The sequence below is a fragment of the Dasypus novemcinctus genome, chromosome 2 (genome assembly GCF_030445035.2).
Source record: "Dasypus novemcinctus isolate mDasNov1 chromosome 2, mDasNov1.1.hap2, whole genome shotgun sequence".
Taxonomy (NCBI): Eukaryota; Metazoa; Chordata; class Mammalia; order Cingulata; family Dasypodidae; genus Dasypus; species Dasypus novemcinctus.
The window spans coordinates 3,870,213-3,887,051 of record NC_080674.1 but is presented as its reverse complement, the minus strand read 5'-3'; the positions used below and the strand labels follow the sequence as shown (position 1 = coordinate 3,887,051).

At 35.2% G+C, this 16,839-nt stretch overlaps 1 protein-coding gene across 1 annotated transcript in view; it reads right to left on the bottom strand.

Moving 5' to 3' along the window:
- Positions 1-16,839, bottom strand: part of ICE1 (interactor of little elongation complex ELL subunit 1) — a 68,865-nt gene that overhangs the window by 28,559 nt on the left and 23,467 nt on the right. The window contains exons 4-12 of the mRNA XM_058306441.2: positions 15,948-15,966; positions 15,053-15,164; positions 13,028-13,104; positions 11,781-11,818; positions 9,880-9,962; positions 9,617-9,656; positions 9,459-9,515; positions 3,790-3,876; positions 1,633-2,057 (exon numbers count right to left, since the gene is read on the bottom strand). Coding sequence (XP_058162424.1) covers positions 1,633-2,057; positions 3,790-3,876; positions 9,459-9,515; positions 9,617-9,656; positions 9,880-9,962; positions 11,781-11,818; positions 13,028-13,104; positions 15,053-15,164; positions 15,948-15,966 — 938 coding nt within the window. The remainder of the gene's footprint in view (positions 1-1,632; positions 2,058-3,789; positions 3,877-9,458; positions 9,516-9,616; positions 9,657-9,879; positions 9,963-11,780; positions 11,819-13,027; positions 13,105-15,052; positions 15,165-15,947; positions 15,967-16,839) is intronic.

Here is a 16,839-nt window from a genome sequence, read left to right as displayed (position 1 = left end):
GGGAAATGGTAAGTAATGAAGAGTAAGAATCGCTAAAAAAATCTTTCTTCTTTTGAAAAAATTCTTTCCTCCCTTGAATTCCACAGTACCATTATTTACTCATGGCTCTTATTTTCAATCTCCTTTCCTAGTTCTTCTTCCACCTATCACATATTAATAATTCCCAGGAGTCTGTCTTAGGTCCCATCTTCTTCTCACTCTACACTCTTAATTGAATGACCTTACACAGTACCACAGCTTCCACTGCACCCAAATGTGGGCAGGACCTCAAGGTCTAGGTCCCCACAAAGTCTCCCTCCAAGCACCCTGTTTCCATTTGGAAATTCCACACACACCTAACAGCAACATTTTACACATGGTCTTCCCACCCAAGCAGGGTCGTTTTTATAGCTATTTTTAAATATTCTTGACTTCTTCATCACCCTGACAACCACTCTGAAAGTCATCAGATACTGCTCACTAGACTTCATAACATTTTTCCTTCTTCAACCCCAATGCTATTACTTGCATTCAGGTCCCAAGAATTAAGAAAATGCTCACCGGATAATTTCCCTGTCTATGAACTTACCTCATTCTTAACGATCCCCTACTCTCTACTCATTAAACTATGATTAAACTGACACTTCCAATGAAAATCTAATCACTAAGTCTACTTCTTTAGATTCGTCAAAAACTTCCTGTGGCTGCCAAGAAAGAAAAGACACTCCTTCGCAGGCTACGCAGGACCCTGTGGATCTGGTCTGTCTGACTGGTCCCGACATCACATCTACCCAAACTCCTGGGCCTCTGTGCAAACGGCTCCTCCACTTTGTGCGCCTGAGAGTGAAACACCTCACTCATTCTCTAAGTTCTGGATGGGGTCCTATCTTTTGGAAACATCGTGTGCCTCCCTGCCCTCTCCACCATGGGCTCTCTCAGGATTAGGGCTCTCTTCTGCTTGCTCTTGAGCAGAAGGTGCGTCCAGAGATCTGTCCGGGCAGTGAAGTCATTGCTCCCTGTCGGTCCCCTCCACACAAACCAGTGACAACCACACAGCAGCCACGTCCTGTGCCTTCTCTGTATTCCTGATGCCTCACTCAGGAGGCATACATTCCATTCCCAAATGAAGTGACTCAAGGGAGGAAAACATTTATCTGCTCCTTAAGTCAAAAAGTATATAAATCTGCTTCATCAGGACTAACTTCCCAAGAAATTACTATCAATCATTCTGCAAACACTCAAACAAGAAAAGGAGGGGAATCTGGCATCTTTAGATTGATGGGGATGTGCTTTATTTAGTGATTTTCCTGTCTCTGAAAAACACCATGCCTACAAATACAGTTTCAATTCATTCTTATTAAACCTATTATGTGCCAGGCACTAAAGATAAGAACAATTAAGACACTCACTCCAAAGGAAACCTACAATTTGGTTGTGGATAGACAAATAATAACGTAGCCATAGTGCAGAGTCAACTACATCACACAAGAAATACCAGGCCAAAGGGTACTAGCATGCCATTTTAAACCCCCAAATAAAAATTGGCCAAACGAACAGGCTTTTAGCACGAGTACCACTAATATTAAGTTTTACTAGCATATTACGAAAAACAAGGTATACATTTCGTAATTTAAACTTAAGAGCAAAACTTACAGATCCAAGTGAAGACCTTAATGAACCCAGCTGTGGTAATGACATGAGAGGGGGTGATGGCACTGGAGACAGAAGAGGAGGGGGAAGCTTGAAGAAGTCAACTGCAGCTTGAAGATCTTCATCCAAAAAATTCTCATGATCAGAAAAGTCAGTACTATCATCAGCATTATTACTTTGCATTAAAAGTTCAGGATTCCCATGCTCAGTAAGTACATGGTCATTACCACAACTTGCTCCACTGGGCCTCTCTTTTCCCACATTTTTACACAAAGAGCAATCAGCATCTATTTCCATGGACAATTTTGCTAAGCATGCCTGCATTTCTGAAGTTGTGAGAGGACTGCGCTGTATTGGAGGTAGCACACAATCTTCCATGGATTCCCTGGATTGGGTGTTTTCTTTGGCAGACTTTTCTGTAGAGACATCTGCAATATTAAGATGGGGAAAACTTACTCTATCAGTTCAAGGTGTTAGCAATATTGTTAAACTCCAAGTAAAAACTTGTTTTAAAGGCAATCAATCCCTTTCTGAATGATATCCTGTAACCACTGAACATATTTCATCTAAGTCTGCTAGCCTTACAATATAAAAATGAGACAGACACATTCTGCTGGGACCCATCAGCAGGATGACACAAAGTTGGAACATCCCCAGCAGTAGACATGGTACTTGTTAACTCACTCATTCTCTAAGTGAATCTTTTCATACACCCAGTGTTAGCTGGTTGAGAAACAACTCTGTGCACATTGGCTTATAGGGACGACTATTTTCTCTGTCTGAAAAGCTATCTCAAATCAACCAATATCAAGCCTACCGCAAGTACATAGCTGTGCAATGCTAGGTCATGTGAATACTTTGTATAGTATAGATATATTCCAAAGATGCCATACTTTCCCTTCTACTCTGAGAAAATTAACATGTAATAGATTTCCCCTTCAAAATAGTTCATTTTTAAATAAAAATCATCAAAAACACTAGTTTATAAAATGGACCTTTGTAACATGTTTCCTTACCTCTCCATAAGCTTATTAAAACCTATCAATGAAATCAAGTGATTATAATGAAACAGAACTATTCAGTGATATAGAAGACTGCAAAGAATCCATAGGCTGTTTCCACTGATGAATAAATTCTAAGCTAAAGAGACTAATTTAGGAATTGCCAAGAACTAACCAACTGCCATCAAACACTATTATACAATGGTGATTTGAGGGAAAAGTCTATTTAAACAAACCCCATCAAATATACAGCTGTATACCTGACAAGTTCTGAGTCCTGCATAAATGAGAATTAGTAACTTGACAACACATTTCTGAGGAGCTTCATCATCAGAAGCCTGGCAGAAAAAATTATGTGCACATGTTTCTATAGATTTAGATTTTCAGTGGGCTATGAATTCCTAGCAGCTAATCATAAAAAATAAGAAAAATGAAAAAAAGTCAAATGAAAAAACTTTAATGCAAAATAGTTATCTTTCCTCTCCCAATCTGGGATGACAAAACTCTTATTTTCAACTTTTAATCCTGAATAGAATACTACTGTGAATGAGGTAGAATTTCTCCGTGACACTTCATGCAAATCAAGATACACTACAGATTAAATAAAATCTTTGAAAATGTATTTGCTAATTGTGCTGTCCAAGAATAACCTGGCAGCACAGTTAGCATGAAAGGAAAAAGATTTTTCCTAACAATATCAGTGTCCCACAAACAAGAGACTATTTGTTGTATCCTAAATGTTCAATTAGAGGAAACAGTGAATTTCATGAAAAATAAATTGCTGGTAGACTGATCAAACTCATGAAATAATTTAGAGAAAAGTATATGCCCTAAAGCCTTCTACATATACCTGCCTTACATATCTGCACTATATGCCTGCCTGCACTATTTGTCCTTCTGGTATCTTTGAATATTTTCTGATGGAAGCAGTTATTAAAAACAAAACAACACAACAACAAAAAAATGCATTTCCTGAGGTTAGAGATACTGAAGAGAAAGATGTTTCGTATTTCGTATCAAATTATCCATCTAGGTTATTCGATTCTTTTAATGTTAGATTCAGGAGATACTGAAAACTAAAGGCATACGAACCCATGGCAAATATTTCTACTTTCATGTATGTAATGCAGAGTTTTCTTGTGGAAGCCTTCTCTCTCACCTTGGACACATTTACTGCCTTCCCCCGGTAGTCTGTGCGTGGTATTTATACAGAGCCAGAGTTCCTTCAGAAGCAGTTTTACTTTTCCTGTAAAAAACAGTAAAGCATTTGATTGAGCATTTGGCTCAATCTATACAAGGCTAAAACATATCCTTGTGAAATCAGAATTTATTAGGTACTTAATATCTCCCAAAATTCAACCACTGCACGTAATTCAGTTAGTTGTTGGGTGGAAATGTCTGCAATGCTTCAGCTAAAAAGTGAATGCTGAATATGGGGGAGGAGGGAAGGGACATAAGACCAAACCGACTTGCTATTAAAGACTTTATCACCTTTATGCATGCAGGTGACAAATACATCTTTGACCCACACAATTCTTCTAGAGAGTTTTATGAGATGGTGAAAGGAAGAACCACTAATGACTAACAGGATAGGGACCTGGGCACTATATATGCTACAAGAACACCTGAGAAATGTCAAGTAGTAGCACCTTAGTTATATGAGGTTATCAGGAAAGTCATCAGAGTTGGCCATGCTACATTCACTTGGAGGGGTTCATGGGATTTTAGAAAATCCACTGCATTCATGAGGGGAAATGTACTGGGAGACTATACACATGTGTACAAAATCAAGTGGATGGACAGGGGCAGGTACCCAAACACACATGAGCTGACACCCACATAAATACTTCTCTAAGGAAAGTGAAAGCGACAAAATTCTTATCAAATTTTCAAAGAGGTCTAGATTAGGCAAATCTTTAATCCAGTTCAACAGAGTCTACAAAGACGAACCTTTTAAAGATCAAAATTTCTCCAGGGAATCTCAAATATTTTAATAGGTCAAAAATTTAAGCTGACAAATTGCATCACTCCAAAATATGAAGTCCACAAAATGAGGGAGAGGAAAAACATAAGGGACAGGACACAGTTACGGGTAAGTATGGAAGGTTAAACCTTTTCAGCCTCACCTGAGCCAAACCAAGTCCTCTGACAGTCACTATGTGTGAGGCACATGTGCCATTTTTGAGTTCAAAATTCTGTGATCGAAGAGCTTATCTACATTGTGATTTAACCTACCCCAAAGCCTGCTTCCAAACACTGAAATCCCCTTTGCTTAATGACCTGACCAGGATCCCTGCTTATTATGCATACCCAAAGCAGCAGAAAACAAGGAACCTTAAAAAAAAAGAAAAATAGTTACTTTTCTTATGGAGCCTATTCGCCAGAGATATGCCTAATTGAGCACTCATTATTTCTAATCTGACAGGAGGAATAAAAACCAAAACCAAAAACTATCATTCCCAGGTAAGCAGAACAAAAAGCTTCAGTGTGGTGTGGCTTCACTACCTCATCAAGAAGCATATTAAAGCCTCGGTACTCTGGACCAGCATCCTTTAAATCCTTTAAAATACTTTATCAAAATTGAAGGCATTTTTAAATTGTTTCTGGACTTTGCTTTCTATTGCACTGATTTTTCAGTTCCCATACCAATACCACCACACTTCTTTAATCAAAGCCATTTTATAATTATGTTTTAATATGCTAGGCATGATCCTTATTCAGGTTTTTCCATCTAAAAAATTTTATTATTCTGAAGATCTATTCTTCCTGATAAACCCTTACAATTGGCTTGTCCTTTTCCATACAAAACCTCAATGGGATTTTGAGTGGGACCATATTATTTACAAATACATTTGGGGAAAATTCACATCTTTATACTCTGAGTTTTCATACCCAGGCATGTAATATTTATTTATGTGCTCAGGTTTTTTATGCTCTTTAGGGAAGTTAAAAGTTTTCCTTATACAGGCACTATCAAGACTTTTTCTAGACATCTAACAGTTCACTTGCCACTTGAGAATGGACTGTGCTTAGTTCATGCCTCTTCTAATGCGTTAATACTGGTACATTCTGAATGCTCATCTCACACACCACCACTTCACCAAATTCCTATTTCTTCTAAGTCTTTCAGCTCAGCGTTCTGGATTTTCTATAGTTATACTGGCCAAAATAGTGAGTTTGGACTCTTCCTTATTAGTATTTACATTTCCTACTCTCATTTGTTTTGCTGCACAGGTGAGACTCTAGTACTTGAAGAATGAAGCAACAAAAACATGCTTGCCTTGTTTCTGACAGTAATGACTATTGGTTTAATGTTTTACTTCTCTCAAGTTCAAAACATTTTCTTCTATTACCTCACCAAATTTTTTTTTTAATCAGAATGGATCTGAGATGACCATAACATATTTCCTTTTAACTATTTGTTACAGTACTCCAATATAAATCCTTAAGTAATGATTTTCCTGTATTCTATACAACTAATGATTTGACTTTCAATCCGAGAAAACTTTCATAGAAAATGGTCCATTTCACCCAGATTTTCAAATCTGAATATAAAACATTAAGAAATTTCTACAAATGTAGTTTCTATAGCTGTTCTCAGTCATGGTAGTGCTGCTATTTTTGTTCCTTCCTTTCTTGATCACATCTGGTGAAGTTGCTGGTTTAACTTGCATTTCAAAGATCTCACTCTTAGTTTTTTGTTTTGTTTTTGGAGGTATTGGGAATTGAACCCAGGACCTCATATATGCAAAACAGGCAGCCAACCACTGAGATATGCCTGCTCTGCTAGCTCTTAGTTTTAATGAATTCTAATCGATTGCTGTATGTATTGTTTCCTAATTCATTAACTTATTTTTTCATCATTATCAATTCCTTCTCTTTTCCTAAGGTTTCTGTTATATTTGCCAACCTTAAGTGAATACTTCATTTTCCATATTTCTTGAATTCTAATATATTCACTTAAGACTAACATTATTCCTGTGAATCCCATGTTGGCTATATCTCAAAGGGTTTAATAAATTTTGCCTTTATTGTTGCTTATTTCTAGAGTTTAATATTTAAGTTTTTATTTCCTATTACCAAAGAGAAGTTTATTTGTGTTGGCTTAACTTCCAGGTAGATTGGGGGAATGTGTGTTTGATATATTTATTTATTTATATTAATATTTATTATTAAATTTTAGATTTTTTTGTTTAGTAAATTGTCAACATTTATATGTTTGAAAGGTATTTTAAAGAATTCTAGGTTTGTGACTTATAAAGGTAAATGCAAATTATCCACCTTACAAGTATAGCTCCAATTCATAACTTAAAAAAAATATTTTTTTTTTGCACGCTTCTACTCTTTCTGAGAAACATATTAGTATCCCACAATGACAAGAGATTTGGCCATTCCCCACCCTAGAATTTCCAAGAGCTTTGCTTGACATAGCTTCATGCTAATAGATACATGACACCAGTATCTTCTTAGTGAAATATACCTTTAATCAAGCTAAATATTCCTTTTTAATCTATGTAGTTTTACTTCCAGTCTTTAAATACTTTTGCCTTATAGTCCTGCTTTCATGTTACCATTTGCTTGAAATATTTTTACCCAACCCTCTACATCCAATTTTTTTTTTTGCTCTATTTGATTTTTTGGTGTATCACCTGAGAATATTTACTATTTCCTCAGGAACTAATTCTCTCTCTCCTTCAGTTTGGTGCCTTTCTTTCTCACCATTCTTTTCCTCAAAGTTTTAGACAAGAGTTTAAGCAGAAAATCTTTGTTAGCCAGAGTACATTTCATCAGCCTAAATTTTCGACCTATTCGTTTGGCAATCAGAGTAGGTTCTCATGAACCTATGAAGCTTGCCATCAGGAGGAAGAGAACCTATGAAGCCTGCCTTTAGGGAAAAGAATGCAGTTGTAAGGATTCACAGAAAGTATGAAGCATCTTATTTTCTGGAAGCAGGTGTGACTAACCCGCAAAGCAGCCATAATTACACAATTTTCTGATATTCACACTTTTTGCCTCCCTTGCCATAACTAACTTTTTAGAGAACTAAACTTTGGGCCACAGTTAGTGGACAAATATCAAAAATAGTTCCTGAAAGCTGATGACTGGCACTATTTTCATCCCTTAATGCAATTACCTGGCAAAAAATGGTAATGATCTGCTCCTTTTCTCAACCCCTGCCCCTATGATTTGGAGAAACTCAGGGCTTCTGCAAGGGAAAACTGCTTTTTGATGGACGCTATATTCACAGCAATCTTGGGCTTTATCACCAATTAACTGATAACTATCTGCTTTTACAACTTCTTCACTAATTTCCTCTCCTGATGGTAAATTTTTTTAACTATCCTGGGGAGGTACTTTTAATTTTCCTTCATTTGTATTGGAATTTGAAAAGACAGAAAGGCAAATGTGGCACTCAGGCAGCCTTTTAAAACTGACATCAAACCAATACTTTTTTTTGCCTAATAGGTAAATCTCTTTCAGAAGTCCAGTACTAACAAGGGAGAGCATCAAAGATATACATACTTAAGAATTATGAATTAAACTCATCAAAGTCCACAGCTAACCCATCAGCGGATTTTTAAACATTCCATTTATTTACCTGGATAAAGTAAAATGTAAAAGAGACAATATCCCTGCCCTATAGTGAGGGTAGAAACAAAAAAACATTTTATCTGTTTACTATGGTCTTTGAAGAAAATAAGAATGTAGGGATGGAGAACAATTGTAGAAAGGGTGTAGGAGGGCTGTTTTGAAAGGTACAGACTGGGAACAGTTGAATCCTAAAACAAATCCATCTATCCAAAAGAGAAGGTGATAGAATTCAAGAGTTCACAGCTGGTTTGGAAAGCAAAACGTTGTCAATCTTCTCTCTTCTCTCAGAACTATTACTCAAAGTCTCACTTTCCAGATACAAGAGTCGGAAAAATACAGTCAAAAGCACATGGAATTAAAAATGAGTGATAGAGACAAATGGGAGATCAGTGTCCTATCAACTGCAAGGTGTGTGCAATGTGAATGCCTTAAGCCAAGGAAAAGGTAACCTTGTGCGCTCTGAAGTTAAAAAAAAAAAAATTGAAGGAAAAAAGTGAAAGATTTCTAAAGAGACACTATGTCTCAAAACAATTTCACTCATCTCCATTTGGAGGAAAAATGCAAATTAGTGAAATGAAGATACCATTATTTATTTAACATGTTCAATTTACTCCTACAATAAACTTATGAGATGGGCAGAGCAGAAATTTATAATCTGCCTTAAAAAGGGTGAACAAAACCCATTAAGGTTAGGAAGAGAAGCAAATGGCCAAGGACCACATGGTTAATAAAGATTAAAGTGAAAACGTCCATTTCCCATTTAAAAGATAATGCTAGCAATGATAAAACGTGCATTTAAAATATATGATTTTCCTTGCGCTATTAGTACAACTTTATTTTTCTTTGTAACTTTAGGCCTTCCCTAAATTTTTCTGTTTTCCTTCTTGACTTTTCCATTTTTTAATATAGTTCATATCTAAGAAATTTAATAAATTAACTGGGTAAACAGGAATTGAAGGAGAATATCTGTACTCCTTTCTTACTGAAAAGTGTGGAAATTTTATCTCTAGGTTTTCTTTAATATACTGCTCTTTAAAACTTTTGTTCACTATGTCATAAATACAAGCAGCTGATTATATAAATAGACCTACTCAAGATACAAAATAGGAAAGTTTCTTCTGACATGAAACATTTACTAAGCCTTGATGTTTTCATGCAATATGTAATGGCAGCATACAACCTACCAAAAATCACTAAGAAACATAGACATTGAAATAAAATTTACAATATACTCACTTTTATCTATGCTTCCATATGAATCACTTGAAATTTGTGTTCCAATATGTTTCAACTCTAAAAGTAGTTGGGAAAAATATTAAAATAACATATATACACAGAATACATGTACTGTATCTCAAAACAAGATTTTAAAATAACATTAACTGAACACTCACCCTTCTCATTTTTCTGTTTAGAAAATTCATCAAGCCTCTCCTGTTAGAACAAAACACTAACAGTGATTATAATGGATAAGAGAGCAGCCCTTCTGGACCAAAGGCAGAAGTGGGGCAGCCTCACAGGCAATTTGGACTGTCCTCTAGGTGGCCTGCATGCTGGCTCCTCTGTGAGCTGGAGGACGCACTGGCATCTACAGAACACTACAGGAGAGCCCCAAAGCTAGGAACATAAATGTGCGCAGGCATCTAAGACACATTACCTGTGTCTTCTTAAATTCTTTTTCCAATACTTTCTTTTCATTTCTCAGTTGCTTGAAGTCCTGAATTTGCTTCATGGCAGCCTCTTTATTTAAAAAAGTACAATGAAGTAATAAAGAGAGAAAAATAATTTATCAACTTTACTATTACGGTTAATGAAATAGTCAAAATGCAATCTATTATACGTTATCTCATTTCTTAAACTCTGAAACAATACTGTAAAAACTTAAACGCTCCTTCAGTAATTTATCAGTGTCAAGGAGAGTACAGGAACATTTTTTCATCTTAACTAGCAATTACAAAACCACAGGTTTGGCAGACACCTTGCAAATCCACTCCAAGCTGAATCAGGCCAGAATCCACTGCATCCAGCCTTCTGAGAGGGAGAGGCCATGGACTCCCTTGTTTATCCCACTTCAATCACCAGCAACCATGATGTTGCAGATTTTAGAGAATTGTAATTTTACCTCAGAATACATCCATCTGCAGGGAAAACCCACCTCCCCTACCCTTACTACAGATACTGTTACTGCTCCCTGTAATTCCCTTCCCTAACTATAGATCTCACTTCTTAGGTATTTTTACAGCTCTTCTTTAGACCTCCAGCAAACTCTTCATTGCTACTTTTGGCTCTGAAGCACTAACTGGTCTAGATAAACTAGTAAGAATCTGACTGGTGTTGAGTTAACATGAATAAGCTCATACACTTGCTATGAGGGAAAGGAAAAACAAAACAAAACATAAAGCACCAGAATAAAAATTCTCTCCTGACTGCACTAATAAGCTTAATGCCACAATGCTTACTAGGGAAAAATATTTTTGTTAACTGGAAAATAAAGGTTAAACTTCTGCTACAAAGGAAATCTATTCTAAAAGCTGAAAAAATGCTTGCTTTAAGAGCACTTTATTAAAAAGACATTTGTCTCCACACACTAACATAAGAAGGCAATACTAAGACAGAACACAGTAAGGTCTTACTTATTGCCCTACTGTCAATATTTGTGCAACAGTCAAATCAGAGGAAAAACTGTTTTTTAAGTCTAAGAAAATTTGGCTCAATTCTGATAAATTAGTGACTGGAAATACATCCTGATCCAACAGAATGTAAACTCTTCCTTCCCACTCTAATTCTCTGAAGTAGAACATTATCAACACAAGGATGTAGCCAATACCAGAGTCTGTGATGCACAGTGGGTGGACACCTGTTGAGGACCAGGAATGGGTCCAGCATGGCCTTGTTTACCTCCCCGATATCACGCCCATGTCCCAACCCCCACGAAGGGGGTAAGAGAAAAAGAAAAGATCTCAGTTAATTCCTACCTATTCCTGAACTGAAATGTGAAGACTTAAATATATTCTGGTGCAGCCCCTTTGCACTTGGCCTACTCAGCATAGATGAGAAGCCTCTAAAAAAAGGGTGGAGAAGGGGAGGATCAGGTACACATGTGACAAACCCCCATGTAAGGAATGTCATTGGAATGTCTCTATGGACATTTCATAATTATCTAAATATATCGAGATTCTTGATACTTAAAGGAGTAAGCTTTTCTACTAACAACTATTTCATTAGGAAAAAATAAAGGCCCATGAGTTTCAACTTTCAAAATTAAATCCTTTCATTAACTGCTACTTTTTATAGTGCAAGTATGAGCATCTGTTATTTTGAGTGCAACATTTCAAGGTTTTGCCACATTACCATTACTTGTTATTTTCTGATAACTGAGATATGTGCAGTATTCAAACTTTTCCCTAACAGAATTTTTAATGTAGTCATCCAAGAATGAACCATCAAAAACCAGGGTGAATGAACTATTTGATGAGGTACTATACCCTCATATAGTTATAAATGATTTCTACAATTACAAATGACTTCCACTGGCCAAATCACAATAGTGTCAAGTACCTTCCAGCTTCTTCACCTTGGCTTCTAGTTTCTTCTTTCTAAAAATAAAATTATATAAGTTACATGGTAAGAAATAGTATAGGAGAAAAAAACTATATCACAATATATGGTACATATTTTTAAAAACTTAAGATTTGTGTAACAAAGAGAATATAGTTACTACAAGTATCATACAAACATCAACTAAAATGACCAGCAATTGTTCCCAGATTAAGTAAACCTAAGGATGAACATTATACTATTTACTGTGTATTATTTCTAAAATGAACTAAGGAAATCTCTGCATTTTTTTGTGTGAATCACACAGTATAGCCCTATCCAAGCTCTGCCATGCCACGTCTGGGAACTGAGGCACTTCACTTAACTTCCCTGAGCAGCAGGTGCCTTACCTGTGAACCAAGCTTACGTGCACAGATGATCTACAAGGCTCAGTCTGGCACCCAGTAGTTAATACTACTTTTGGGAGCAATATGTGTCTGCCATGCATACAGAGTCCCACAGAGTTTGGCAATATTGTTAACAATACTACTTTTTTACATAAAGGTAAGTGGCTTGAGAACTGCTTTAAGATGGATTTCTGAGAGTCAGACAAGTTAGATAAGTCTCTGGGAAAGAGTTTCTGAGTTATTGCTGTATCACCTCTACAGTAAACTAAAATTTTGGGTGTGTGGCTCACGTTTGTTTTGTGATTAATGTTAATATAGTATTTAATGAGGAGTGAATGTAGCTCAGTAGTTGAGCACCTGCTTCTCATGTATAAGGTCCTGGGTTCAATCCCCAGTACCTCCAAAAAAAAAACAAAAACAAAAACAAAAAACATATATATATATAAAATTTTAAAATATCAACTGTATACTTTTGAACAATTCTTTATTAATGGTAACAAAGACATGTTCAATATGCTATCAGTTAAAATATTGGTAGAATCAGTGATTATGTTTTTATACACAGACACATGCATAGACACAGAGAGAAAAAGAGATAAAATCTTTTATGGAGTCCTTCCTCTGTGCAAGCCCTTTACCATATGAGGGCTTATTTAACCCTCCTCATAACCCTGCAAAATAGGTATTATTCCCATTTTATAGATGTGGAAAACCAAGGTTGAGAGACTAACTAGTTCAAGATCACCCAGCTAATCGTTGTTAAAAATACAGACACACGAGTAAAGTGAAACTACCAATTTGTAGATTTCTATTTTAAAAGAAGAAAACTCTATTTCTAAGGTAATTTTTAAAAACACTTACTGAGCATCACTTTTCAAGCATTCTTCTTTTACACGAGCATATTCCTGATGAGTATCCTGATACAATTTAAGAGAACTCTGAAAAAGAGATATACAATTTGATAGTCACTGATAACCAATTATAACTTATTTTGACCTTGATAAGCCAAATTATTTATTAACAGTATAAAACTAACCAAATAAACAGATATATTAAGTAGGAAATCAAAATACAATTTATGGAACATTTAAATGAATGGTAACCAGATTCTTAATACATGTAATAAGACTTTACAGTGTAATCAAACAAAGGTCATGAAATTTAAAACAATATATTACTTTTAAGGCAATTTCAAATCATAATAATTGGTTTAAATATACAAATAGCTAATATTTTTTTCTCAATTTCAATTGCATATAATCTCAAAAAACTTAGTGCTAAATGATTATTTGCCATCATTATTACTACTATGCAAAAATATGAAGCCTATTATGATACTTAAAGATAACTGGAAAAAAATAAGTATATACCCTGAGAGCCACTATGGAATGGGAAAGAATTCTTACTGATGCTTACATTATAATATATATATGACATTCCTTTAAGCTCAAACACTCTGCAGAATGAACTTCATTATCCCTTTTATACAGATGAGAAATCTGAGCATCTAACAGGCTGGCTTGTAGCAAAGTCACAGTGAGTGAGTGACCACATAGGATCTTTCACTAACAACTGATGCCAAAGTTTACACTTCCTCTTGGATGTGGCTGAAGGAATTATTGTATAGTCAGGGCTAGATACCACTCAATAGTGTGGTTGTATATTCAATTTTCACAGCATAGTTAAATGATACAAATAATGAAGAATTGTAGCAATAGGAACACCCATCACAGTGCTGTTAGGTACCTCACCCTCAAGCTGGCTTTGGTCACGCCAAAACAGCACCATGAGAGGAAGACCACGAGGCAAACACACTGTCATGCCAAGAACCCGGAAAGAGGTCAAGGGGCCAAGAATCACTCCAGCTTGGCTACGACTTGTCTTCTGTCTCCATATCACTTAACTTTATTGGATTCAGATTTTTTATCTGTAAAAGGCATGAATTCTCTTCTAAGACTGCCATAAAGAGTAAACCAAAATTTACTTAGAAATGTAAGTTCACAGCATGTAAACAAGCTGTTTTACTGCAACTTGATTTGGAAAAGGAAAACAGCCTCCATTAAGGAATAAATATCAGATTTTTCATATCTACAGAAGGCACCAAGGCGACCACAGTGCAATGAACGTCATGTGAAAGGATCAATCATTTCACCAGCTAGGTGAAGGAAATAACCTCTATCCTGAATACTTACTTATAAAAGAATTTGATATATTCTTTTGAAGGACTCTCATTTTGGGTGTCTCTCACTGAAAATGAGAAACTTAAGAAACTAAATATTTATAATTATTTTAAGAAGAAATAAAAAAGGATCAAACAAATGAGACACAGGTACAGAGGTAAAAGTATACAGATGTTGCTTAAAGCATTGACTAGTTTATGAATGAGAGCAGATTATTTAGAGGACAGCTTAAGCCTTCTGTAATTAAGCTCCATAAAGGCAAAGGCCTAAGTGCTCATCGACGACCTTCTAGATAGTTCCTCCAGAATAAATGATATGTGTGTGCATTCCCTCTCTCACATTCACACATTCACACAAATGCACACAGTGATTTAAGTTTAAATTTTTCACATTACTTAAAGCAATGCAAAAAAACAAGTAAGTACAGATCAATGCAGGACACACAGCACCATAAAAATATATGCTGGGTTTCCCTATGATCCTCTCAAAAAGTAAGCAATTAACACAGTACTCAAGCCAATAATTTGTGTAAAGACAAAACCATTCATCTAGTTCAATGTTCTAAGTATAGTAGTATACGTTAAAGAGTCTTGACTACTATTTCCTTTCTGAACATGTTAAACCTTCCCTTGCCCCACTATAGTGAATAAGCAGATCCTTACTGAGTGAAGATAAACCTTGTTATTAGGAAAATGATTTCCCGTACCTTTTTCTCTTCTAGCTCTGCTTTCAAAGTTCCCAGTTCTTCCTGACATTTTTGCAGAGGAGAAATTTTTTGAAGCATCTGTTCCACTTGGTGATGTAGAGTACTATTCTCTCTAAAAACAGACAATGTGCGAAAATGATTACAAATAAGTATCTACAGTAAATTATTAAATGTTTCTTATACTGGTGATTTCAGATTTTATTTCAAACTTGGGAAAAAAAAGAATGAAAAATTGTTCTCTTTTTCAATGCATTCCCTCTATTTGTGCCAATATTACTTCGAATTGCTTTCCAATTTTTGGCATTGTGGTCTATAACTTTATAAAACCATACCAAAAAGCAACTTAAGGAGCAATTATGGTAGCTTCGCAGCCTCTTGGAGAACATGCTAAAGGATGATCTGCCAAACAACCTGGCTCCTCCAACCCTGAACTCACTCCCTCGAACTAAACAACAGGCAAATTTTGCAATGAGTTTATAAACCATGTTTAACCTTCTAAGTGATAAAGTCAATCAGAGAATGAAGCACTGCTAAAATTTAAAACTATTTAAAACTGTTTAACAGAAAATAACCACATTTTAAATACTCATATTGACATATACAAGAACATACTTTATACTTTATAATACTTTATAGAAATAAGCTTCATCTCAATGGCAATGTGGTTTTTAAGTAAAAGTTACTAAAATTAAATTCCAGGCCATAATTTAAGACCTTAGTAATTAATTCACTTGGACAATTTGTCAGTAAAGAAAATGCCAATCTTGGCTTATTATGAACATCAGAGCAACATCTATGAGTCAATGCCATGTGGCATTTTCTTTGAATCTGTTTAAAAATCTAGCCTGACAAATATCTACCTCAAATCAATGACTTAAATAGGTAGGTGGCTTACCTTCTTGCAAACTGCAGCTGTAAAACTTGTTAAAGAAAACTCTGAACATTTCATCTACTGATACTTTTCTGGAGATAAAATTCATTTTTTTAATTAGCTGTAACAATTTATGCATTTAGTGTACATTCAGATAAGATAATAAATCCTAGAAAATAATTTTCAATGTTCCATATATAATACAGCAATAAGCTTTGTACTACATTATTGTTAACATGTACTAGAAGTCAAAATACCTATTTCTCTAAATTAAAAAAAGATCTGTGATTAAATATATGATTATTGGAACTAAATTAAAATAAAGACAAAGCAATGTGCAACTAATGGAAAATACTTTGATTCTTATATCTAATCAGAATCCCCAATCTGTCCTTCATTTCTCAAACCGTCCAGAGAAAAATTCAAGCAAAAAAGTTATATATACTTACTAGAACCATATATATGTACACTTAATGAAAAATGAGAAAAGGAATTCACCAAGACCAAAAATCTAGATAATCCCTCATTTTTACAATTTACACAATTGTATAATTTATACAAGGTGATACCCTCATTTCCCATCTCATGGTGCTAGTAAAATGTTCTAAGATTGCAAAAAATAATTCCTTTGATTAAACTAAGTTTCATTTCCTATACCAACATATAATGTAGCAAATGTTTATTTTTAAAAAGTCCTTATCATCCTCTCTTAGAATGTAAACTTCTAAAGGCTGTATTTTATTCAAGATATGCTAAACTACACCAGTCTTTGCAGAATGGAAAAGTTCAACAAATATCTGATGAAATAAAATAATTCTCTGCCCTTTAGAAAGAGGTACTAACAAACAATAAATTAGTCAAATTACATACAGAAAAATAAGGAGCTCAAATAATAATACTAATTATCATAGTGCAG